At 52.6% G+C, this 23,565-nt stretch overlaps 7 protein-coding genes across 7 annotated transcripts; 4 read left to right on the forward strand and 3 right to left on the reverse strand.

Moving 5' to 3' along the window:
* Positions 1-958: 958 nt before the first annotated feature.
* FIBRA_03062 (uncharacterized protein) lies at positions 959-4,017 on the forward strand (the record flags this gene model as incomplete). The annotated part of the gene is made up of 9 exons (XM_012324907.1): positions 959-1,083; positions 1,160-2,581; positions 2,630-2,781; positions 2,830-2,935; positions 2,987-3,270; positions 3,337-3,438; positions 3,507-3,658; positions 3,724-3,774; positions 3,838-4,017. 9 exons carry the CDS (start codon positions 959-961, stop codon positions 4,015-4,017), a joined length of 2,574 nt encoding a protein of 857 aa, XP_012180297.1.
* Positions 4,018-4,342: 325 nt separating this feature from the next.
* FIBRA_03063 (uncharacterized protein) lies at positions 4,343-7,766 on the reverse strand (the record flags this gene model as incomplete). Its single annotated transcript, XM_012324908.1, has 3 exons — positions 4,343-6,595; positions 6,649-6,926; positions 6,980-7,766. The coding sequence occupies 3 exons, from the start codon at positions 7,764-7,766 to the stop codon at positions 4,343-4,345; spliced, it is 3,318 nt and encodes a 1,105-aa protein (XP_012180298.1).
* A 700-nt stretch (positions 7,767-8,466) lies between these two features.
* Positions 8,467-12,384, forward strand: FIBRA_03064 (uncharacterized protein; the record flags this gene model as incomplete). Its single annotated transcript, XM_012324909.1, has 12 exons — positions 8,467-8,937; positions 8,991-9,243; positions 9,303-9,384; positions 9,495-9,808; positions 9,860-10,078; positions 10,142-10,303; positions 10,361-10,605; positions 10,657-11,356; positions 11,407-11,544; positions 11,614-11,766; positions 11,818-12,020; positions 12,079-12,384. The coding sequence occupies 12 exons, from the start codon at positions 8,467-8,469 to the stop codon at positions 12,382-12,384; spliced, it is 3,246 nt and encodes a 1,081-aa protein (XP_012180299.1).
* A 180-nt stretch (positions 12,385-12,564) lies between these two features.
* On the reverse strand, positions 12,565-14,255 carry FIBRA_03065 (uncharacterized protein; the record flags this gene model as incomplete). Its single annotated transcript, XM_012324910.1, has 8 exons — positions 12,565-13,069; positions 13,132-13,251; positions 13,304-13,386; positions 13,444-13,703; positions 13,757-13,815; positions 13,882-14,043; positions 14,098-14,208; positions 14,251-14,255. 8 exons carry the CDS (start codon positions 14,253-14,255, stop codon positions 12,565-12,567), a joined length of 1,305 nt encoding a protein of 434 aa, XP_012180300.1.
* Positions 14,256-14,616: 361 nt separating this feature from the next.
* On the reverse strand, positions 14,617-15,782 carry FIBRA_03066 (uncharacterized protein; the record flags this gene model as incomplete). The annotated part of the gene is made up of 3 exons (XM_012324911.1): positions 14,617-15,086; positions 15,140-15,428; positions 15,483-15,782. The coding sequence occupies 3 exons, from the start codon at positions 15,780-15,782 to the stop codon at positions 14,617-14,619; spliced, it is 1,059 nt and encodes a 352-aa protein (XP_012180301.1).
* A 730-nt stretch (positions 15,783-16,512) lies between these two features.
* On the forward strand, positions 16,513-17,890 carry FIBRA_03067 (uncharacterized protein; the record flags this gene model as incomplete). The annotated part of the gene is made up of 3 exons (XM_012324912.1): positions 16,513-17,341; positions 17,406-17,742; positions 17,800-17,890. 3 exons carry the CDS (start codon positions 16,513-16,515, stop codon positions 17,888-17,890), a joined length of 1,257 nt encoding a protein of 418 aa, XP_012180302.1.
* A 2,422-nt stretch (positions 17,891-20,312) lies between these two features.
* Positions 20,313-22,144, forward strand: FIBRA_03068 (uncharacterized protein; the record flags this gene model as incomplete). Its single annotated transcript, XM_012324913.1, has 15 exons — positions 20,313-20,367; positions 20,430-20,475; positions 20,532-20,697; positions 20,751-20,771; positions 20,822-20,874; positions 20,923-21,002; positions 21,064-21,126; positions 21,178-21,338; positions 21,395-21,425; positions 21,486-21,499; positions 21,552-21,570; positions 21,636-21,641; positions 21,700-21,783; positions 21,856-21,970; positions 22,030-22,144. The coding sequence occupies 15 exons, from the start codon at positions 20,313-20,315 to the stop codon at positions 22,142-22,144; spliced, it is 1,029 nt and encodes a 342-aa protein (XP_012180303.1).
* Between the last annotated feature and the right edge of the window lie 1,421 nt (positions 22,145-23,565).

Consider the following 23,565-nt stretch of genomic DNA (forward strand, 5'->3'; position numbering starts at 1 on the left):
TCGAACGGGTCGAAACGGACAGAGCATATAGGCGAGGACGTGGTTGCAGAAGAGGTGAGGGTTCAGATCAGAAGCAGGAGGTGTCCCCGGCAGGCACCGTGCGCAAAGTCGAATCCGAGCACAGCGGCACATGCCTGATTAGGCATGTAGATGGCTAGTCGCTTTCCATGTTTTCCGAGTCGATGGCGGCTCTTTAACTTTGCTATCTTTCTTGACTGCCTCAATTGTTTGCAAACGTTCCTTGCAGGACAGACCACTGATTGCGTTCAATTTTCGAGCTAGCCACAAAGGCCATAGCTTGGACGCTCGGCACATATATGGACTAATTGCTGCCCGTACTTTTCGCCCGCTGTTGGTTCTGCGTTGTCCCAGGAGCCACTCCACGGTAGCCGGTACAGTGTGGTCTCCTCTGATTTCATGGGATAGCGTCGTATTCGGTGAGTGCGTTGCTGATATTCGTTCTTTGATACTCGATATTCCCGACGGCTGTCCGCCGCGTTGTTGATTTTGCATTAAGAAACTGACCGTAACGTTACCGTTGCCGCATCCTGTGCCTGGTTGGCGTGGCCGCAACTTTCTATCGATTTGCCTTAAGTGCTCCTTATGTTCAGGTTTCCATGCACACATTGTTTGCTTGGACGGCTCCGCCCTCGATATTCCATCATTGTTCACATCCGAGTCGAGCTACCAATCTCATCTCTCGCTCGTGGCCGTCAGGTATAGCATTTCCCGGCACCACGGTACGCTTGACTATTCGCAGACGCCCTTCCACGCCTACGTATAGATAAAAGCTCCTCTTCGACCGTTCCTAACGCAGCCGCAGTGCTTTTCAAGTCAGGCAATCCGCCCATTCTGGCGATAGCCGCTCTACTTCGCGATCACCCCCTTTTCTGTCTTGTGTATAATTCATCTGCATTCACCAGCTGAATTTCCTATTCCTTCCCACTCGTCAAGCAGCATGAAAACGTCGTCTCGTGATGCGTTGCCCACACTGGAGATTTCCAGGTCGGAACTTCCTCAAACCTTGTTTGAAGAACTGCGCTCAGCAGTCAGGGGCTCGGTGTTTCGTCCTAGCGACTCTGAGTACGTTTTAGCCTCGTATCATGACGAACCGCTCTGACTGTATGCTACCGCTTTGCATTGTATTCGTATTATTCAGGTTCGCTGAACGCTCTAGGACATTCAACGGAAAGCTCGTCTGTCTTTCCAAGGCTCTCGTCTCGCCCCTCGACGCACAGGACGTCAGTGCAGCCGTCCGCTTTTGTTCCAAGCACAGTCTATCACCATCAGTCAAGGCCGGGGGGTATGCCACTGCCGGGTGGTCGATTGCTGGCGATGTCATTATAGATCTGGGCATGCTGCGAGAATGCGAAATCGAGCCTCCACTGCCAGAGGAGGAAGCACCCGATGGCAAAGACTGGGTGAGGATGCGGGACATGCTCGCGCTCGGAAGCAAGGGCAAGGGCAGAGCAGAGAGGAGTGGCGCTGCAGGGTCGGTCAGAGTGCAAGCGTCCTCGGCCCTACCTGCTAGCATGTCGATGTCCGAGCAGCAGCCGTATATCCCCTCTGGGACCAAGCGACGTCGCGACAGCAGTGAAGAGCCCGTAGAGGATGCGCTGCCTGAGCTAAAGGCTTCGCAGGAGAAACGCAACTTGCTGCGGTCCTACGATGGCGCATCCGAGAGCGTTGCCAGTTTTCTTCGTGGACCAGCTCTTCCGCCCGAGAAGGGCGAGGAACCGCGGAAGCCTCCTGCGAACCGACGCAGGTACCACTCCCCAGACCCCTCTGTATCCGAGTCTTCTGCCATGTTTGAACAGCCTCACCCGGCAGAAGAGAGGAATCTACAGCCGCCCAGGATGGAGGCCAGGACGGATTCTAGCGAAAGTTCGACGTTGGGTTCGGGCTCGGGATCCGGTTCCGGCATTCAGTCGTCCATTTCCCAGCAGAGCACCACCGCGACGACGCCCGAGGCCATCCCGGAGGTCGCAGAGACAGCGGACCCGGCAGCAGCGTCGAAGCCTGCGCCACAGCCGCGGGAGGAGGACCCGTTCGCGTACTTGTCGTCCGATCGTGCGCCCGAGCCGCGTGCGCCTATGTTCAGTGGGGCGAACCCGTTCAGATCGTCGACGTCGCTTGGGCCGATTCCTCCTGCGGCGCTGGCGGCCATGGACGGTGCGGGGGCGATGTTTGCGGCCATGGGGCGCGGGATGGGGATGAGCAGCTGGACGGCGCCGCCATCCGCGTCGATCGGAGCGCAGGGCGTGTGGGGAGCCGGTGTAGGGCCGACCAGCAGCATGTATACGGGTCATTTCATGGATCCAATGTCCGTGCCAGGGCTGCCCTTCCCTGCTGGGCTGAGCATGGGCGCGGGTATGGGGCCGTTCGCAGCGTCGCTGGGACATCTTCCGGTGCCGTCGCAGATGGCTCCCGCACAGCCGGTACACAAGCACGCGTATGTGACGCTGGGGGCGGGGATGCGGCAGAAGGAGGTGGACATGTATACTGCGGAGCACCCGTTGGAGGGGTTCAGTGGAGTGACAGGAGGGAGGGAGCCCGGGCTGGTGCCTTATCACATCCCCTCGTGAGTGTTTTCTTTGACTGGCTGTCCAGATCTGATGCAGCCTGCCAGGTCTGCGCACCCCGTGGGCTCGTCCATTCTCCTTCTGGCGGGGTTCGGCTTCATCAGCCGCATGCGCGGGCTGAGCATTGACAATCTCGTCGAGGTCGAGATGGTGTTGGCAGACGGTCGGATCGTGATTGTGAACGAGGGCGAAGATCCTGGTCAGTGCTCTACTATCCGGCCATCGCCTGGTCCTAACTGTCCAACAGATCTCTGGTGGGCTGTCCGCGGCGCAGGCCCTGCGTTCGGCATAGCGACGCGATACAAAGTGCGCGCATTCCCAATCCCGGTCGTATTTGCCGGCAATCTTATCTAGTACGTCTTTGCCCTCTTTCGTGGCAATGGGACTGACTTTTCTGTTCTCAGCCGCTTCCACCGTGCGACCGCACCTTCCCTCATCAAGCACTTCCGGGACTGCGTCAAAAGTGCCCCACGTGAGCTCTATGCCAACGTGCTGCTCACCGCAGGCCCTGCGGACAAGGACTCGCTCGTTGTCATCCAGATGTGCTATATCGGCCCCAAGGAAAAGGGTGTGGAGTATCTGAATGCAATCTCGAGCTGGGACGGCGAGCGGTGTCTGTTGAATGAAGTCAGCGAAAAGAGCTATCTCACACAGCAGGATAGCGTCGCCCAGATCCTCCGCGGCAAGGGTGAGTAGTACCCACGTGCGCCCGCTTGGATGGCTGGACGCTGAGTCGCGAGCGGTTCGTCTCTAGCCGGACGACAGTGGTTCATCCGCTCGTCGCTGATTCACTCGCTCCCGGATGAGGTGGTGAACAAGACCGTGATCCAGTTCGCGAGCACGCCCATAGGCTGCAGTGAGTCCTCCTTTGCCCGCAATCGCCGCACACGGTTTCCGCTCAGTCGACGATCGTCTTTTTGCCAGCGTGGATCTTCGAGCTGTCAGGGGGCGCCATCGCCGATTTTGAAGATACCTGCCTACCAAAGGAGCAGCGCGAAGCGATCTGGACCGTTGCTGCCCTGCACCAATGGGAGATGGGCATCGATGATCCGCGCTGCATCACGTCCGCCGAAGAGGTGCGCTGTCTGCTTTTATCTCTACTCCGACTCCGCCCATGCGTCCTGATTTATTCCGCTTGCAGTGGATCGACGGCACGATTCGCACAGTGGCACTTGGCGGACCGTACCCCTCCGTGAGTCGACTCCACTCTGCTACCGGCCGACGCATCGCTGACATTGAACGCTGAACCCTGCAGTTCTTGGGCCGCCACGAGCCGCCCTGGCGCACAAAGGCGTCTTACGGGAAGAACTGGGACCGTTTGGCGGAGCTGAAACGCAAGTTCGACCCGGACTGTCTGTTCAAAAATAATCTCTGGCCGGTGAGCAAAACCGGAGAGCCAATCGAATTTATGGAGAACGAGCCGCCCTCGCCGTGAGCCGTCCATCCATCTGCTGCTGCGCGTGCGCATGGCGCCGGTAATCCTGCTCGATATACCATTGTGTGCAGACGACAGACACTATGTATCATATGTAATATAGCGAGTATGATGGTACAACAAATATAGCATGCCGCTAGTGGATATATCTGTATACAAGAAATGAACAGCGAGAACCTCTACAGGTGAGAGCAGCGAGACATGGTATGCAAACAGGCAGAACTCATCTGGACATTGGCAACGCACTTCCACGTGAAAAGAAACAGAAAAATGGAGAATGAAAAAATCCCACAATGTACAGCGTCTGCAGGCGGCCGTCTAACCACTAGTCCGTCGGAACGAGGAAGCTCGCGAGCGCCCACCCGATATCGTCCACCTTGTTTCTGACGAGCAGCAGACAGTCCTCACCATCGTCAACGTACAGCGGGAGGTCCTTGTGCGTCGACGGGTGGCCCGCTTCCTGCAGCACGCTGTAGTAGTCGCCGACGCACAGCGTGAAGAACGGCAGGTTGCGATAGGACACGCCCGGCGGGGGCTCGCACATGTGCACCACCTCGCACTCGTACAGCGCGGGTATCCGCGACCGCGCTGAGCTTGGCCGCCGGCTGGAGTATCTATTGGACGAGTTGGTGTGAGGCTGGTCGCGGTGTTGGTGGTGGTGATGGTGGTGTTGGTGGTGGTGCGGCGCGAACATCGCCTTGTTCGGTGACGGCGACGGTGACGGCCCTAGCGGCGCGGGAGACCGACGCGACGTGGACGATGCGGAGCCCGGGCGGAAGCTCTCTGTCAGCCGCCGTTTGAAAGACGGCTTCCGCGAGGGGCGGCCGCGGTCAGGATTGGCGAACGGAGGAGAGGGGTGTATCTCGGACAGACTTTCAATCTCGGCATCGGTGGGGACCTGCATCCGTGTGATCTCGACGTCGTCGAGCATGCGGCCGTGCGACTGGGACTTTTTCAGAGGCAGGGGGGCGGGTATCGGCATGCTCTTCGTCCGCGTATATCTGGGCTTCTGGGCGGAGGGCGTGAGCGTCGCCAATGTGCCATACGCATAGGCGATCTCGTCCGAGTCAAAGCCGTTCACGCAGTAGCTCCCGACATGACCCAAGGACTTGGTCGATTTCGCTGATCTGGCCGATTTCTTTGATCGAAGGCTCTCGTCCGAAAGCTTCCGCTCGACCCCCCGCCGATTCCCGATCTCCATCGACCGCACGCTGCGCGCCTTTGTGCTGACCGGGGTTTGAAGCGACAGCGTGGAGGGCGAACTCAGCGGGTCCCACGAGCTTGCGATAGACGAGACCACAACCGTTGAGCTCGTCTCGCTGAAGTCGTCGTCGAAAATGTTGATGGTCGCCTTCGACTTCTGGCGCACCAGCTTCGGGGATTCGCTCCTTCTCCGGATGATGTTCATACCAAGAAGACGGGCATCTGTCTCTTCGAATCGGCTCCACCACACTCTGACCGTCTCAGGCGCGCCGGCATTCATCTCGTCGCCGACCTTGAGGGCATTCCAGAGAACGAGCCATCGGTCCCTCACGCGCCCAAAGAAATCGGCTTGGAACGTCGAGAACCTCAAAACACAAAGCGTGATCCCCTTCTTCATCAGCGCGATGTACTGTGGGAGTTCCGCTGCAAGCTGGCCGCGAAGCGCAACGTAAGACTGGGACGCCTCGAGAAGCTGAGGCGGGGGGCGTGATTTGGCAATGTTGAGATTGAGCAAGCCAAGATGTAGCGGCTCCAATGTCTGCATAGCCTCGAGCAAGCGGAGAGGTGCCAGTGTCGAATCCACCAATTTCGTCAGCTCAGTCAATAGCTTGTTTTTGATGCTGGCCTCGAGCTCTCGGCAGAACTCTGGCAAATCATCTCTGACGACCTGCATATACGCGTCGAATGCCTCCGAGTCGCCTGACGTCGTGACGCCTATGACCTGTCCGAAGCTCATTGACCATGCTTTCAGACTTTGGAGGAAATCCTGCATAGCCTGAGACCAGTTAATGGCCTCCTTTGCCAACGCGCGAGCAAGCGCTTCGCAGCGCTTCACCTCCTCGCCCAGTCGCAGAACTTCTTCGGCTTCTTGGTCCGCCTCCACGCCTTCCTTGGCCTTGAAAGGCTTCGAGCTGAAACCCTTCATCCGACCCAGGCTCACGGAGGCAGAAACACCGATATTCAGACCCTTTTTCTTGGGCTTCGGCTTGGGGTCGCTATGCCTCTTGCTCGGCAGGCTCGACGGCGGGCCACTCAGCACTTCCTTCACGACTTCCCGCCGACGCCGTCCTTCATTCACACCCCGGGCGACTTCCTCCATTTTTTCCCGCGCAAGCTTCAAATTCGGCTTGTCCAAGTGGCCATCTGGCGTCTCATCGATGATCGCCGCTAGCAGCAGTGGGTACTTGAGCAACCGCTGCACAGGTTTGATCAGCAGCGACGGGAGGTCCCATGCATGCGTCAGGCTGGACGCAAGCGCCCGCGACTGCGCCAGGTAGGCGGTCAATGCCGGCGTCTGCGGGAGGTGGTTCAGATGCTCCAGCGCAGTTGGGTGCTTCGTGATGTATGAAAGGTACAATGGTTCAAGAGTGGGAATCTGCAGCGTAGGGTTAGTCGCGCATACAAAGGAAAGTGGTGCGTGCCACTAACCGTTTCGAGAAACAACGCTCCGACTCGATCCTCGCCTGACCCACCCTCTAACACGGATCCCAGCGCTTCTTCGATTTGCTCTGTGAAGGTATCTGAGAAGGAGGCCAGGTCCGCAACGTTGTTGAATATGATCCGGGTATCTTCTCTCGTCATGGGAGGGCTGGTGGTCGAGATAGAAGAGGATGTGCTTGCGGTGTCCGATGAGGTGGACTGTGTTCGCGAGGACGGCTCTGAGGGCGGAGGGGTTGCAGGCGCCGTCTGAAATGGGGCTGGTTGGCCTATGCACAGGGCATGAACGTCAGCATTCCGATGAGGCCGACTCCTCGCTCACCTAACGCCAGTGGGATATGAATATCCCGGATGAGTGCCAAATCTGATGCATACGTCCGCTCCGTAGACAGAAGCTCTTGCAGTGCGTGGGTGCGCTTCGAGACAACCGACGGCTGTTGCAAGAGCGAAGACGGTTCCGAAACAGATGTGGTGACAGATGCAGACTGAGACGCAGACTCTTCCTGATCACGATCATCGTCTGAACCAGAAGGAGCAGTTGATGGATCCGGGGTTATGGGGAGGGGCTTGTCTGGTGTCTGAGGACGACCAGAGCGGCCAGACTTGATGCTCGGGGGCTGCGGGTTAAGGAGACCGGAAAAGGAGCCAAAACTGCGAGAGTGCGACAAAGGCATAGTCTCAGCGGTCGGCGTGAGGTCGGACTTCTCGAGCTTGAGCAACGAAGCGGATGCGCGACGTGCAGGTGCAGGTACTGTCGGACGCAGAGGAGAACGGGGTGGTCTAGGAGGAGAGGACGGGTTGGGAGAGGAAGGTGGTGTAGACCAAGACGCACTTTCACTTGTTTCCGTTGTGCTCGTGGAGAGCCGGGAACTTGAAGGTGGACTGGCTAAGTCCACGCGGCAGGAATGAGGCTCACTGAAGGATACATTCTCGAAAGGAGACTCTTGCCCAGAAGAAGTCATCTCCGTATGGAATTGGCCCCGCTGGCCCGTCACGGAAGCGGTATACGGCGCCAGAAATTCTTCGGTGTATGCCTTGTGCTCGTTCGGATAGCTACGAACTCGATAGGATGTGAGAGAGGAAGAAGTCAAGAAATTGAGTGGGCACATGCTTACTGTGTCCGGCTTCAAATTAGCAAATTACACGCGAACGACATGTGTCGTGTCCTAAGCATATGCGAGAGCGATGATATCAAGGGAAGCGATGAAACGGGGAGGGAGCGTGTTCGCTGACACCGTTGTGGTAAGGAACAGAGGCGCATTCAAGTTTAGAAGGAACTAAGATTACATAGTGGGCGAGTATGCAATATCAGTATCTTGGTGTAATGCACCTTTGAAATCTGGGACGTTATCTTCAGCGTCGCGCTATTTGGAGCTGCTAAATTAAACTCGGAAATTACATTCGACATACAAATAATGCATCTTTTCCAAATCCATTACAAACACAGCTTTTTATGATTAGTATACTGTGCAGTATACCTTAACCCTAATTACCGATTCCGACCGTCTTGGCGCACGCGAGCGCTCGAACTGCGACTTTGGGAAAATGCGATGCTCTCCCCTCTTCAGTCTGAGTTTCCAACCAGTTTCACCTCTTTCCCGACGCCCACTGTCGTTAGCTGGACTATCACGTCCGCATATGCGCGACTTACAGCTCGAAGTTCTTTATTTCATACTCTAGAACGCTCATAAGGCGGTGCAGCTCCTAGACCTCGACCACCATACATTCGCGTAACTGCTGTATTCCCCTGTGCTTTCTACGACAGTCACAACATTTCCACATCATTAATTCGAGCGAGAGGCCTCCGGTATGAAACGCTCACAGTCACAGGAGATTTTTTACGTGCCCACCGCCACGACCAGCGCATCGGCTCTCTCGCGACATGCAGTCAGCGCCCGAGCACCCGTAACTCGCCCCTCCTCTCCTCCGGCATCTTCGTACTTTTCTCCCTTTTCTGGTGATCATGACGAGGTCCCCAAGCCAACCACTCCTGGAGCCTCATCGCATTTTGCGTACAGCACAACTCTGGTGCGTCACCCTCACCGCGAAGGAACATTAGGGCTCCCGCTGCCCGGAAATTCGGCCGTTCTTCCGAAATTGGAGGAGTTACGTGCTGTTGCAGAGTCTGAGGGGGCAACAGGTCTATGGCAGCGAACTGTAGGCGCGGTCAAGTCGTTTTTTGGGCAAAAAGTCAGCAGTTATGATCGGCTCCCGACAACCCAACCGAAGGAAGACCGCAAGGATACCCCATCTGCCGTGTTCGCCCACCATACCATTGAGGTGAGCATCAGCGCTGGCCTTCATATCATTGCGCCTATATAGACCATCCATAGGACACGCTCGCCCACTTTGGCGTTTCTCCTACCACCGGCTTGCCATCGGCAAGTATTTCAGGGCTGCTCCAGACTCATGGGTACAACGAGTTTTCGGTGGACGTTCCGGAGCCATTACTCGTAAAGTTCGCGAAGACGATCTATGAGAACCCGCTCATTCTATTGCTTTGCGGGAGTGCGACCGTCAGCGCGGTGATGGGCAACGTGGACGACGCTGTCAGCATCACCGTAGCCGTGCTCATCGTTCTCACTGGTGCGTCCATTTACTGGCATGTACTGTTCCTGCCGGATGACACGCTTCACGCCGTGCAGTCGGGTTTGTGCAGGAGCGGCGGTCCGAGCAGAGTCTTGAAGCGCTGAACAAGCTGGTGCCTCACCATTGTCATCTCATCCGGTACGAATTCTTCATAAGCGTGACATCGTGCCCAGACGCGTTCAAGTCCCACAGGCGCGTCTTGGCACGATACCGCGTACGCGCTCTTCCCAACGCTCATCACGTCGCAGAGACGGTCAGCCGTTACATGTGCTCGCAAACGAGCTCGTACCTGGGGATATCGTAACGTTTACGACAGGGGACCGGATTCCAGCCGACATCCGGCTAGTAGCTGCCCTCGACCTGGAAATCGACGAGAGCAGCTTGACAGGCGAGACGACGGCACGTCGGAAGGACATTGAGCCGTGCAAGCCGGTACTCGGCCCGCCCGGCAGTGCGTTTGTGAACGGCCATGCAAATGGATATGCCATGCACGGAGAGCCTGAACCTGTCGCATTGGCGGAGCGATCGTGCATTGCATATATGGGCACGCTCGTCCGGAATGGTGAGCATCTGGTTTTATTGGTGGGGAAGACGTCGGTCTAAGGTTCCGAAGGCAGAGGCTCGGGCATAGTCATCGCCACCGGCACCCAGACCGAATTCGGTGTCATTTTCTCCATGATGCAAGAGGTGGAAGAAAAGCGTACTCCTCTGCAGCTGAGCATGGACGAGCTAGCCAAAAAGTTGTCTTTGATCTCATTCGGCGTTATCGGTGTGATTTGCATTATCGGTGTAATGCAGCAGCGATCATGGCTGGACATGTTTACCATCGGAGGTGCGTGCACAGCCGCCTCTGTGCGGCGGCAGGGTGCTGATCGCTAACTTTGTCGAAGAACAGTATCCCTCGCGGTTGCGGCGATTCCAGAGGGTCTTCCCATTGTCACCACCGTGACACTTGCGCTAGGTGTACTTCGCATGTCGAAGCGCAAGGCGATTGTCAAGAAGCTGCACTCGGTGGAGGGCCTTGGCTGTGTGTCTGTCATTTGCTCAGACAAGACAGGTATTTACTTTGCTGTTCTTATTGACTATTTATTGATTTTATGCTTGTTGGATTCAGGGACGCTTACCAAGAATGAGCAAACTGTACTGGAGATCTACGTCACCGATGAACTTGTTCATGTGCCGAGCGACACGCTTGCTCAAACCCCCCTTTCCCACAGAGCTGCTGTGAACAAGACGCTCGAGATAGGTGCTCTTTGTAACAACGCTACTGTCAAGGAAGATGGCACGTTCGTTGGCCAATCGACTGATGTGGCACTGCTCAACGTGATGTCCGCATTTGAGCAGGGAGATCCCCGCCTGGTCTGTGTTATACTTCATGCGCCTAGCATTTTCTGATTTAGATGTGCACAGGATTTCACTCGACGTTCGGAGCTACCCTTCAACTCAGAGCGCAAATACATGGCGATAAGCGGGGTTCATAACTCATCTGCATCCATTGTAAATGGATCTGCCAGCAAGGACATCATCCGTGAGATGTACTACGTCAAGGGATCGATTGAAGCCATCCTCGAACGGTGCAAATTCTATTACGTCTCGGACGATTCTACTCCTTCGCTCGATGTTAACACACGGAGCATCATCTTGATGAAAGCTCAGGCAACGGCATCTCGAGGCCTCCGTGTCATCGCTGTCGCATATGGCTACGGATCCGCGGAGGCCCCGTCGGCTGCCCGCGCATCTACTGCGCTTCCCTCAAATTCGCCGAAGAACAATCTAGTCTTTGTCGGATTCCAGGCAATGCTAGATCCGCCGAGAAAAGGGGTAGCTGATGCAATCAATCTCCTGCAGAACGGAGGCGTTCAAGTAGTCATGATCACGGGTGACGCAGAGGAAACCGCGCTGTCGATCGCGCGGTCTCTCGGACTCCGCGTGGGCTCGAGGAACAGCGGATGTCTTACTGGTCGAGAAATTGACCGCATGAACAAGACTCAACTCATGGAGCGTGTCGGTGGTGTGAGTGTGTTTGCGCGAACGACGCCGAAGCACAAGATGGCAATTGTAGAGGCGTTCCAGGCGCGCGGTGCGGTCGTCGCTATGACGGGTGATGGAGGTATGTACCACCTAACTTCGATGGTGAAGCATGAGTTCAATCATTTGCAGTAAATGACGCTCCTGCGCTGAAGATGGCGGATATAGGTGTATCTATGGGTAAGAGTGGTACGGACGTAGCCAAAGAGGCCGCGGACGTCATTCTCGTAGATGACAACTTCAGCACAATTATTCCTGCGGTAGAGGAAGGTTTGTCTATTTTCAGTTATCATTTTCACTCTAGTGTCTTATTCATGTTAATCGTCATCTGCGTTCCAGGCAAATCTATATTCCATAACATTCAAAATTTCCTCTCATTCCAGTTGAGCACTGCGGTCGCCGCGTTATCGCTAATCACAGTGAGCACGATGTTTGGACTAAGCAATCCTTTGAATGCCATGCAAATACTTTTCATCAACATTTTAATGGATGGTACAGACATTCTCATTTTCTATGTTTTCCCTGCTAACACCTGTGGTATAGGACCACCTAGCCAGTCGCTAGGTGTTGACCCCGTAGATCCTCAAGTCATGCGTAGACCACCACGAAAGAAAAACGAACCGATTATCACTAAGCAGCTGACCATACGAATCTTGTTTTCCGCGACCGTGATAGTCCTTGGAACGATGTATATCTACCTGTATGCCCTTTCTGACGATAACATGTCAAGACGGGAACAAACCATGGTCAGTGGAGAGAATTTCTTTTACGACTTAACAAACTCACCATTTGCTCATGGCTCAGACATTCACATGTTTCGTTTTCTTGGATCTCGTCTCTGCCGTACAAAATCGCGGCTTGGGTTGTGGTATTCTCCAAAACCGGATGCTGGTTACGACTGTATCGATATCGTTTCTGGTCCAGTTGACGCTCATCTATGTACCCTTCATGCAGAGCATCTTCCAAACTGAAGCACTCGGCATACTAGATATCTCCAGATTAGTGTTGATTGCTGCAACGTCTATAGTTTTACACGAAGCTCGACGACGCTATGAGCGTTCTCTGAGCGCTTCGATGACATACGCTGCCGCTGCGGAGGAGATGGCATAGCGTCAGTAGATACCTGAGTTATGTATTTATCCATATTACATTGAATATTCTTCCATGCGACGAGAACTAGGCAATCATCGACAAGGTAGACTGTTGAATATTCCGTATCGGTATTTGCAGTGTCCTGCTGCACACTCACTCGAGAACATACTGACGACACCTAAAGCGCTTTAAATAGTTTTAATTTCCGACAATGCCCTTGTGCTTGAGTCTTTCTAGTTCTTCGTCCGACATGCCCAATTGTTCGACTAATACCTCTCGGTTGTGTTGCCCCAAATCTGGTCCAGCCCAGCGCGTTGTGCTTTCTGAACCCTCTAGCACTGGAACAACCCTCGGCATTTTGACGCTCCATCCCCCATCCTCTTTATCAACCCACACGTCCTCCAGAACTCCTCTCGCCTTGACCTGCGGATTCTCGAAGAGTTCCTTCACGCTAGAGACACGACCCGTGGGCACGCCCACGGCCTGCAGGATCTTCTCCACCTCCTCGGCGGTCTTCGTTTGGGTCCACGTCGAAATGGCTGATTCGATCTCTTCCTGACGCGTAACACGATGCTGATTTTGCGCATATAGTGGTCCGGTGAGGTCTGGTCGTCCAATGGCATTCATCATCCGAACGTACATGGTGTCCGCATTCGCGCCAATCACGATGAATGAAGGGGCCAATGGCGCTGCTGGCGAGGGTCTGCATGGATAAGCGTTCGTTGGCACGATTCCTGTGACTGAGGAGCCTGACGGTCCGCGAACCTGGGTGGATGCATGGGAAATGTCGGCTCCAAACACTCCAAGTGGTAATCATCAGGAAGCGTTCTCACCTTGTCCTTGCGGTCGTATTCGGGGATTATTCCCTCCATTAAATTTATCATGCTGTGTAGTGTGGATATCGAATACTCCCGGTATAGAATAGTATTGAGCGCACCTCTCGAAAATGCTCACATCCACTGTCTGGCCCGCAGGCTGGCCTTTCGCTTCTTTTCGACGCTTGGACAAAAGCGCAAGGACCTACATATATGCGATGACTTAGTATACCATTCAACTCTTGAGCATCTCACTACATACTGTACCAAATGCTGCGTGCAATCCAGCAACTGAATCTCCTAGACTAATGTTCGGGCGAACAGGCGGGCCAGAGAGCATACCTGTCTCTGGATCAGGGTGGCCATTGATATACCGGAAACCTGACTCTGCTTCGCATACAGATGCATAACCCGGACGGGATGCCCATGGCCCTGTTTGTCCATATCCACTTACTCGAGTGAAAATGAGCGAAGGATTGTGCGGATGCAAGTCTGCAGGGCCAAGATTCCACTTCTCCAGAGCTGTAGCTTATCAATACCACTGTTGATATATTATGAGCGACCAATGTACCTACTCCCAGGCTTGAAGTTCTCTAGAAGAACGTCGCTTTTGATCGCCAGCTGCTTGACTAGCCTGTACGATGAGTTAACAGGTTAATGAAAGATAGCGCAACTTGAATAACTACTCGTCACCACTCACTTTCTTCCTTCCTCCTTGCGCAAATCAATTGTCACACTCTTCTTGTTGCGCCCGATACTCCTCCACCATGGACTTACTCCATCGACGTCGAGCTCTCGCCAAACTCGAAGGGGATCACCGATATGGGGCGGTTCAATTTTGATCACCTCGGCGCCGTAATGACTGTCTTACGGAGTACTGAATAAAGTATGACATGGATGACAACGAGCCACGAACCCTAGCAATTGGCCACAAAATGGACCTGCAATAACTTGACCTAGCTCGAGAACGCGCACACCGGAAAGAGGAAGGTCATCCGATGTCCCCGGCGTAACGGTCGAGAGTCCACTGACGAGGAAAGGTTAGCGCGGCTCGAATGATTACATTTACCTCATCAATCATTAATGCAAAGACTCGGAGACGGTGTGACCTACTGCTGCAGTCCTGCTAGTGGATATCGTCGAAACTTTGCAACTCTCGCTAGCGATCCAGCTCGACAGGGGTTACGGGAGGCAAAGTTCACGAACCTTCGAGTCATGGCTCGACTCAAGTTGAACTCAAATTATAAGCATCTAAGTACAAATTTGAACACATTTTGATATGACTATTCGTAATCATGCATCGTGTCGGCCGAGTTCGCTCCGACATTCCCGGTCGGAATAGGACAGATATCCAGAATGTGTATTGTATCCATTCGAATGCGTTCAGCCAGATACATATACAAGTAGATTCACCTTTGTTTCTTCGTTTGACGTTCTAAATCCACAAAAAACCCGTCGGTGCCTCCAGCTCCAACGCTGCGAGTTCTCTCAATCCCTTCCCACCATCTACACGCTCAAATACCTTTACGCCAGGCCCGTGCACACCACCCGCAACCAGCCATCGATCATCTGGTCCACCGAACCACATACCCCTCAAGTGTTTGAGCCCGGAACGCACTTCGGCAACGAGCTCTGGCTGTTGAGGATCCGCAAGCGAGAATATTGCGATGGTGTCGCCCTCAGGCGAGGGGTCATTCCTGTTGGACACGTACAGATACGGTGACGGAAACGAAAGATTGGGTCTAGGGAGTAGAATCTCTGCTGCAAGCATATATGGATCGACCGAAGGCGGCACAGTAGACATTGTCGGCACACATGCAAGGAGCGTGGGTTCTTCAGGTGCGGGGGGAAGTGTATGCACCGCGACTTCATTTATCAGTTCTAGCACAGTGTAGAGAATGCCGTCTAAGGTGCATGATCAATTACGCGGAAACAACGGAAGATCATCCATAGCATACCGTGAACTACCACATGCCTCGGGCCACTGCCTGCCTTATAAGAAACGTGTCCGTTTGGAATCCATTTTCCATCCGAGTCTCTTGTGAATCTCCGTGTAAGATCGGCCCCAAGGTCAGGAATTAACAATTCCACGCGATTTGGATGGAGGAAAATCTGGTGCAAATGGGAAGACTCCTGGCGCTCCTTGTTCGGCCCTGTTCCGCTAAAGGGGATTGAGGTACTTTGTGACACACGCAGATAGGGTGACTCGGGTGATAGAGGTATAGTTGTGAAGGTTCCAGATGAGTACTGCAGGGGACTAGTCAATTCTCTACGTAGACGCTGAAATGAATGAAGGCTCACATTTCCGACGAGTAGATCAGTTCCGACTGCTAGCAGCGTGCAAGGATCGGCGCCACTACTGGGAACAGTCCCAATGAGCGTTCCTTTACCTCCCCGATCGTACTTCACCGTGACAACTGCTCCTTCGGATTGTTCAAGCCCTGCAAATATGATAGAACTGTCTGTAGGATGGGGCGCGATCCATGAGGGATGGTGGCCCACGGCGACAGAGCTAACAAGTGACAAAGTTGAAGCATTAGAATCAAAGGAGATTGTATAAATCTCGTTAGTGTACGACCCGACAAGGATACGGTAAGCCATAACAAGGTAGAGAGGAGGAGCTTGACTGAACGAAAGACAACAAATGATCCTCCGACTCACATATGAGATCCAACGCTTCGGTAAATTTCAAGGGCGAATTAATAACCAGCTGACTGTACTCCAGGACAAAATGGTGCCGTCTTCAGTCAGAGTCCGAGGTACTGCCGCGTTAGATATGGCTACATAGTGTCGTATAAGTATTATGGAGTTCGTCATTGAGCTCGGATATCCCGTCCGACCGTTGAACGTTGAATGATTGGTACTACCGGCGAGGGTTCCAACACATCACTGCAAATAGGCCTGCGGCGGTAAAGACAGACAGCTGCCTAGTAACGCTCGCTAATTGACCGTAGCCTTGGTAAATTAATGATATTATTACGTTAGTATAAACCGATAAGAAATTAATTAATTGAGAAACAGCACTGAGCGAGCGAAGGAAACGAAGAAAGGAGTCAGTCTCTCTGGCGATGATTTGGAAGGTGCTTTCTTGATATATTGCATCTGTATCGAGTATTTTGACGCACGACTGCTAAGTTCACCAGATACAAATAGCGCAGGCCTGAGTGATAGACCGCAGCAAGATCTTGACTCGGGACCACGCGCAGCTGCGGGAAGCAGTGACTAGTGACTGGCAGCCGTGCGGATACGTACGAGACTCCATCATATTTGACCTGGAGGCTCTCCCTGCTGGCCAGTGCACTCTCGCTCTTCAGACGAGGACCTCCAGACGATGATCGTCGAAAAACGATTCTCCATACCTGACGACCCTACTCCTGCGGAAGCGCCTCCCGCTTACGACGATGCTACTAGTACGCCAAGAGCTGCACCTATCGCGCCTTACCCGGTAGACGAGAAATATTCTCCGTTCGGTCAAGCTGCGGTATCCTCGCCTTCCTCAGAGGCCGCATTCTCATCTCCAACGGGAGGGACACATGGATTCAGCGGTGGCTTTAAGCTAAATCAGTCTTCGAGCAGTTGGTTCCCATTTGGACAACGCGCACGCACCGCGAAGCAGGTGAAGGCGACAGTACAGGCTTTACTCCGTGACCTTGTAAAGCAGTCAGAAGCCCCGGACTCGTCGACCAATGCAATTCTCGAAAGCTGCGCCGATGCATGTCATTCTCACAGCGTGCCCCTTTCGACCCTCCTGCAAGAGCAGTTCATAGAGGGACGCACGCCCATCTATTGGGCCATCATTAATCGTCCTCACGACCGCAAACGCGCATTTTACGACGTTTCTTTGTCCTCGGAGCCCGACCTAGTCATGCTACTCCTCTCCCTCGCAGTCCCTCTGACAGAAGCGACAATTTCCGAAGTCCGATTGGCGTGTTTGCACGACTGCGATCAGGAATTATTCCAGCGACTGCGTCGCTCGCCAGGATTCTCTTCCATGACGGGGACGGAGGAAATGCTGCTGGGTGGACAGGTGCCTCCGGACGAGATTTCTGTGGAAAATGTCGAGGCAGACGATCACGCATTCATCGCGCAATTTCGTATACCCATGTTCCAAAAGCGCATGCGTGTTTCAAGACAGATCAATTTAGAGTTTATTGCTCGGGGTAAGCTGTATCCAGTTCTCAGTGTCGCGGCCTCTCACCATTCTGACTTTTCCTCGTCCCACAGAGCGCCTGTGGTCAGTTAAGTTCTTAGTGTCAACCGCGGATAACATACGTACGCGGCATATCGCGACGCCAGGCACGTGGGTCGTATTGTTGTCACTTCTTGAACACAGCCCGCCCACAGCAGTCGATTCACGCCTAATCATCAAGGATGCAGGTAGCCCCTGCGATACCCCGCCGTCGTCCCCTCAGGATTCCCCATCGGGTCGCAAAGAGAAGGGCAAGCCGACGATCTCGCTTCGCTTAAAGACAGGCCCAATCCCGCTCTCGCCGGAGGGCCACCACAGCTATATAGGCGCGTCATTCAAAGATAGCCTCATGGCAGACAGTCTGCAATTTCAGTAAGTCTTGGCTTTTCCACGTCATGTCTGGGTGTTGATGCATTTAGCGTTTATCAGCGGCAGCCCGTATATAGCGGCTGACGGCTCCCTGAAGGCTAGACTGGATGCAAGGCTGGGGAACTCAAAAGCTGACTGCATCATTTGCTGATACCACATTCACACCTCTTGTTTGGTGACTATCCTTCTTCTGGGGTTCATATATCGACTGATTCGAGTTTTTTTTAAAAGTTCTATCAAGTTATTTTCTTGTTTAGTTCGTGCTAGGTTTTATCTTAGTTGTACATTGAAGATCAAGTCAGATGTATTAGTATCACCACCGCCACATATGCTATTACTGCTTATTGGATACACAATTCGCTTCAACGACCTTTTCACACCACATGGACGACGTTGTCAAGATAAATCTAAAGTTTTCTCTATGTTGGGACATACGTTGTACCTCAAATGTATCGAGGATACGCTGCACGATTCCACTTTGCTGAAGGTTCAGCGTAAGACAAGATTGACTGCGCTGATGTCGTGGTCTGGTATCAAATCCGTCTTCACAAATCTTACTGTCTAGAGTAAACAATGTGGAATCAAAATGGTTTGCACCACCCCCGCCATTATTCCAACAGTAGCAAATGAAAAATATTGAACGGCCTACAGTCTCCGCCACGTACTGCGCTTTCGCTCATGTGATATAATTCCCGGCTGTGGCAGGACAAGAATGCACAACTTAGCATTCCGCCGTCGGACCAAATCAACCAGCGGATGTCTCAAGGGGACTTTTTATTTTATTTTACCGAGAAATCAAGAACCAAGGTCTATGACGAGTCTAAGGGACCATTCAACGAATTTGCGGGGGTGATGACATCAAATTGGATCGGTTTATCCCATCACATTGAAACACCTGACATATCCAGCGATTGCTACACTGTCTACATATCACAACTGAGGTGCGTTTATTTTCCACGAACCACTTATGATTCTAAGTATCGTATCTCGCTTATTGTCCGATTGAAGAGTTGAGAATTTCGGTGAGCCTGAGCTTCGTGGGTCAACGCTCCTGTAACTCCATTGCGAATAGTTCGGTAAGGTGTGTCAGCGGTCGGATTTTATATAGGTGCGCGGTTCAATGCCATTGAATTACCGCAGAGACTGAGGCTGACATAGCGGTGTGGGCTAGCTAGCATACATGATTGATTGCGGCGTCCCCGGAAACGCAATCACGTCTGTCGTGCTGCGACTGGGCCTTCGGACATCCCGTTTTTTGAACCACAGAATTGGTACCCAACTGCTTCCGCATTTCACCTCAAGCTATCTCCGATTGAAAAGCAAAAGCGCCCCGGTGATCAATTCCGTGTAGGTCCGCGGATGTGGATGCCCGTCCGACCCTCTCACATATTCGACATGGTGGCAGCAAGTTCGAGAACCTCTCGCGTTCGGTTCGCCACTGATTGTAAGCTTCAGCAACTCAATGATCTTTTATAATTCTGGATCGTCTGCCTCCCCACGCTTGATGATCAGAGACTTCGCCCACTGCGTAGCACGCCTAGCACTTGGAGCTCCTCATAGGAGAGACCCGAGATGAGCGATGAGCGAGTCCAAGTCCGTACCTCCCGTATTCTTGCTCGGTTCAAATCATGGCGTTAATCTTACCGCCGGGGAGCCCTCAGTGACATCAACCCTACCAAAACTTGATAATCACTTGCACACAGGGCTACTAAGTTAGCTGTATCTACAGTTGTACATATCGGTGCCTTTCGGTTCCTTATATCCTGGGGTTACACGTCTGATATTAACAAATGCTTGCTGTTTGTAAGTAGGACGTCACCACAAAACTATATGCAGATGCCAGGCTGATTTATATTGCATAGTTCGTGACCGCGCCGGAGTGCCCCAGATCGGCGTTCCAAATTAGCAGCCGAGTACCGTCGGTTTTAGAACGGACGCGAGAGCCCCTGCAGATCTACCGTGATCCGTCTCCAGCATCCGGACCTGGCGGTGTACGTGATCAATCGGGTTCTCCATGCCACTGGCATGTTGGCGCGAAGAATTTACGCTGTTGTCCCCGACGTTCTGGAGCCTACTGCAACCTGACCTTGTGGAGACCATAGCCGAGAGCTTGACTGTATTACACGGCACTGCTCTTCGTTGCAGACTTCCGTCACTGTTCGTAAGTCTGACTGATTTTGTTACCAGCGAAGACTGCAGGACGAGCTCAGCCGCGTCGTCAGGGTTTGTTTGACCAATCAAGGGACGTCGTCTGGGTTTTAGCGTAACCGCCTCCGTGCGCTCAGCGTTTGCGCTTGACAGTTTTTGGATAACACCGAGCCTCCATGGCGCTGGGAAGATCTGCATCGCAGGGCACGTAGCGCGGATGTATTTATGCTGCTAGCCAACAAATCGCGTTGTACGATTCGTCTCCCTCACTCAAAGCGTCCCAGCGGCGCTGGCTACGTTTCTGGGCTAGGGTGCCTAGCGTACACTATCCTTGAGTAAGAGGTCTTTACTCTTGAGCGCTCTCTCTACCCTCTGGTGTTATCTGGGTCCAATATTCCGTCAGCTCTTCCGGAGTCTAGCTTGCCATGATCATTTGGTCGGAGGTTCTTAGCGAGGGTCTTACGCCTTATGATCGCGCAGGTAAATCCTCGTGTGGCTTTCACGCTCCATGTCGTCCTTGATTAAATTTACTTATGCTGCAGGACAGCTAGCTTCCATTTTTTGTCATGTCCTGACCGGCATAAACTCGTAGGTTTAGCATACGTCGCCTTAAATCTGGAATGAGACATTTGAATTTCATCTAGGTGGGAACTCATTCAGTCACTGAGGTTTGATTGGTCTGTGCTGCGTAGACGACGAGCGTGTTTGTGGGGGTTCTTCGTCATTTATGTGTTCTGCCAATACCTGGCTATTGCTCCAATGGTCATGACCTTCCTTTTTGTGAACGCCGACGGGATGGTGCGGGATCACGTACGCTATGCTTATCTCTTTATCAACATGGCTTATTAATGTGTCTCATGTAGACTGTCCGAGTCGTCTTCGAGGTACGCTCTATTTATGTGTCCTATCCCTCCGTATTTTGACATGGATGTAGAGCCTAAGTGCCTTCTCAATTTGCAGTTCGTACTCAATCCTGATTATACGCGTGTAAGTGACATAACCTTGGTCACACTTCTACGTCTTACTTTTTCGAAGGGTCGAGTCGTCCAACAATTGTTACATTGGGCTGGCTATGGGTATACTGTTTTTAGGGTTGTGGATCTTCATATTGCAAGGTAGTTACTCAGCATGCCATACAGTGTTGTCTCAGTTGTGATATTGACTCTGCATGAACAGCCATGGTTGTTGCCCATTTTGTTGTAAGAGATGGGCTAGGCTTGTTTAGATTTACTGTTCTTTGTGCGTATCGTTGCCCGTCATTCGCTGGTACTTTACTAACGCGTCTATCAGTGACTCTTTTGTCATCCTTTGTGCTCATCGCAAGCATGCTCAGTGTATTCCTGGGACTAAAAAAGGACAATGTAAGGGGTCTTCGCGCTATCTGCAGGGAGGCAATCCGCTGGGATATGCACTTGATATTCGCAACGTGGGCGGCCTCTATAACTGCGGTGGTGTGTATCATCTTTGCGTCTCATTGGGTTGCATGGTAATTGAAACGTGAAGTTAGATGCTGGGCATTTTTCCCGAGAGCACAGGAGGTTGGTGTGCCAGTGACTGTTGTTACCTATTAGTTACTGACTAGTCGTGTTGATGTCTAGCAACTGTGACGTTCGTGCGTAATCCGCTCCGTAAAAGCTGTAAAGTCATTCACACATCCGATGCAGTTTGCGGGATATTTGGCATGTACGTGTACCAATCTGGCTTTCAAGATACTCAGTTCACTCAATATCTGCTGAGTGTTCAGACAGTGTTACGTGGGTTTTGGCGAAGATAGCTATTTTCTGAATTAACTTACGCTTTATATCTTTACAGAATCGCTTCCGCCTGTCGAGTGTATCGTCGCATGGTGCGACGCTGCGGTAGTTGTCCAGTTCGTCACTGGAGTCTTTTCAAGCTGTGCGTCTTTGTCAACGTTGTTGCTTCCAGGATGCTACTACTTACGAGGTTTGGTCAGGTTTATAAAAATAGGCGGCGGCCTGCGTATGTTCTTCAAAAAGGTTTCAGCGGCATTTGGAAGATCGCACCATCACACCACGAGTTCCGCAACTACCAGTACTATAGTTTCGCTGGGTATCATCCAGGGGTGAGTGAAGTCGTGTCTCGCGCGATGCTGGTGAAATGACAGTCATTTTACACTAACAGTCCCTCATCGGTGAGTACCATGGAGGAAGGTCCGCCGTCAGGTGCCGCCTTCTCTTCCAGGTCAGTCAGTCCGCTTAGCGAGCAGGCCGTTCGGGTTGTCCCGGTAGGACGCTGATTATCTACTGTCACTGTGCACATTCCTACTAGGTCGATTTTCTAGATCGCCTCGTCGCAACATCCATCGCAACAGCCAGCTTTTTTGACGCCACAGCATACTGAGACGATCGCATTTGTAAATTCTGGAGGACTCTGAAGTTTTGCTCGTACTTTATTATAATAATTCGACTTTGTATCGCTGTCCACGCTTTCGCTGTTTTCCTTAGTTAGGTTACTTCAATCTTCGCCTTGTTCCGTGACTGCTCCGGTGACATTACGCAGTCATTCATCAATGGCGCGTACTCGTATCTCTATGGGACTCAGTGACATTCTGAGGATAGTTATTACGCCGAGTTATTACACTAGAAGTCGCAGTTGCGAGTATTTGATGGTATCGATCAGCTTCTCTGCAAGTTCTACAGCAATGTATAGCTGAAGTCACTCTAGCTAATCTTCAACCATATCGTGTACATCGCCAACCTTGTCTAGCCTGATCATGATATGGGACACGAGGTAAAGTAGGGATGATCAGCCAGGTGGTGACCAGAGCATCGGAAGCTCGGCGTCGGGTGACCTGAGTTTCTGGTGCAGACTCCGTGGCTGGCGGGCTGGTGTTATCCCGCTCAACTGTCTGGCTGGGATCTGCTCTGTTGGCCGTCTTTGACCGTCTTGCCACATCCCTGGCTGTTGGCTTTCTATTCATAGCCCTCCCACCTATTGAATAATGACCTTGTGACCCCCTAAGGCTACTAGTCTAACCATCATTGTTAACCCACCGTCAGCCAATACGCCTTAAACTTGTTGCCCAACTCACCCTTGTTTTTCTTTGATTCTCATTGTGAATAGGGCAGCTAATTTTTATCTTCCCCGAAAGTAGTGGAGATATTCACATCAGCAGTCGGAATCAAATCCATACGTCGATTTGGAGAGCCCTTCCCGCTTGCTCGTTAGTGGAGCGCGTAGTGGTGCCAACGACAGGTGTGTGATACTTGGAAAGTTCGTTTTTCCAGCGCATAACCTTCACTGTGCGCAGAGCCCCTCCCGCTGGAGATCGTGTCTGCCGAGGTTCAATGCCGTCGATTACAGGTTGGCGATACTGGCACTATCTCTGACACAAATTCCATTGCACTCGTGACATTCACAAAACACAGAGTAGGGGTGTATCTAGAAGCCTATAGTGAGCTGTTCATACTTTTCAAAAGTGGTGATGCTTCAGAATATCCGTATGAACATCATCAATGATCAATCAGGTGTCTTACCTATTCCCTCCTGTTGCCTCTCGCAGCATACGGTCAATGAGCCAGCTGATTTGTGTTTCTCTAGGCCGTACGCTATATGTCTCGTTCGGTGCGGAATTGAAGTACTCAGCAACTTTACATACGTTCAGTTCTGTAAGGGTCTGACGGCTCCCGCCCGAACACAGCCGAACGATGGCTGTCG

Source organism: Fibroporia radiculosa, assembly GCF_000313525.1.
Source record: "Fibroporia radiculosa TFFH 294 genomic supercontigs, scaffold1592, whole genome shotgun sequence".
Lineage (NCBI taxonomy): Eukaryota > Fungi > Basidiomycota > Agaricomycetes > Polyporales > Fibroporiaceae > Fibroporia > Fibroporia radiculosa.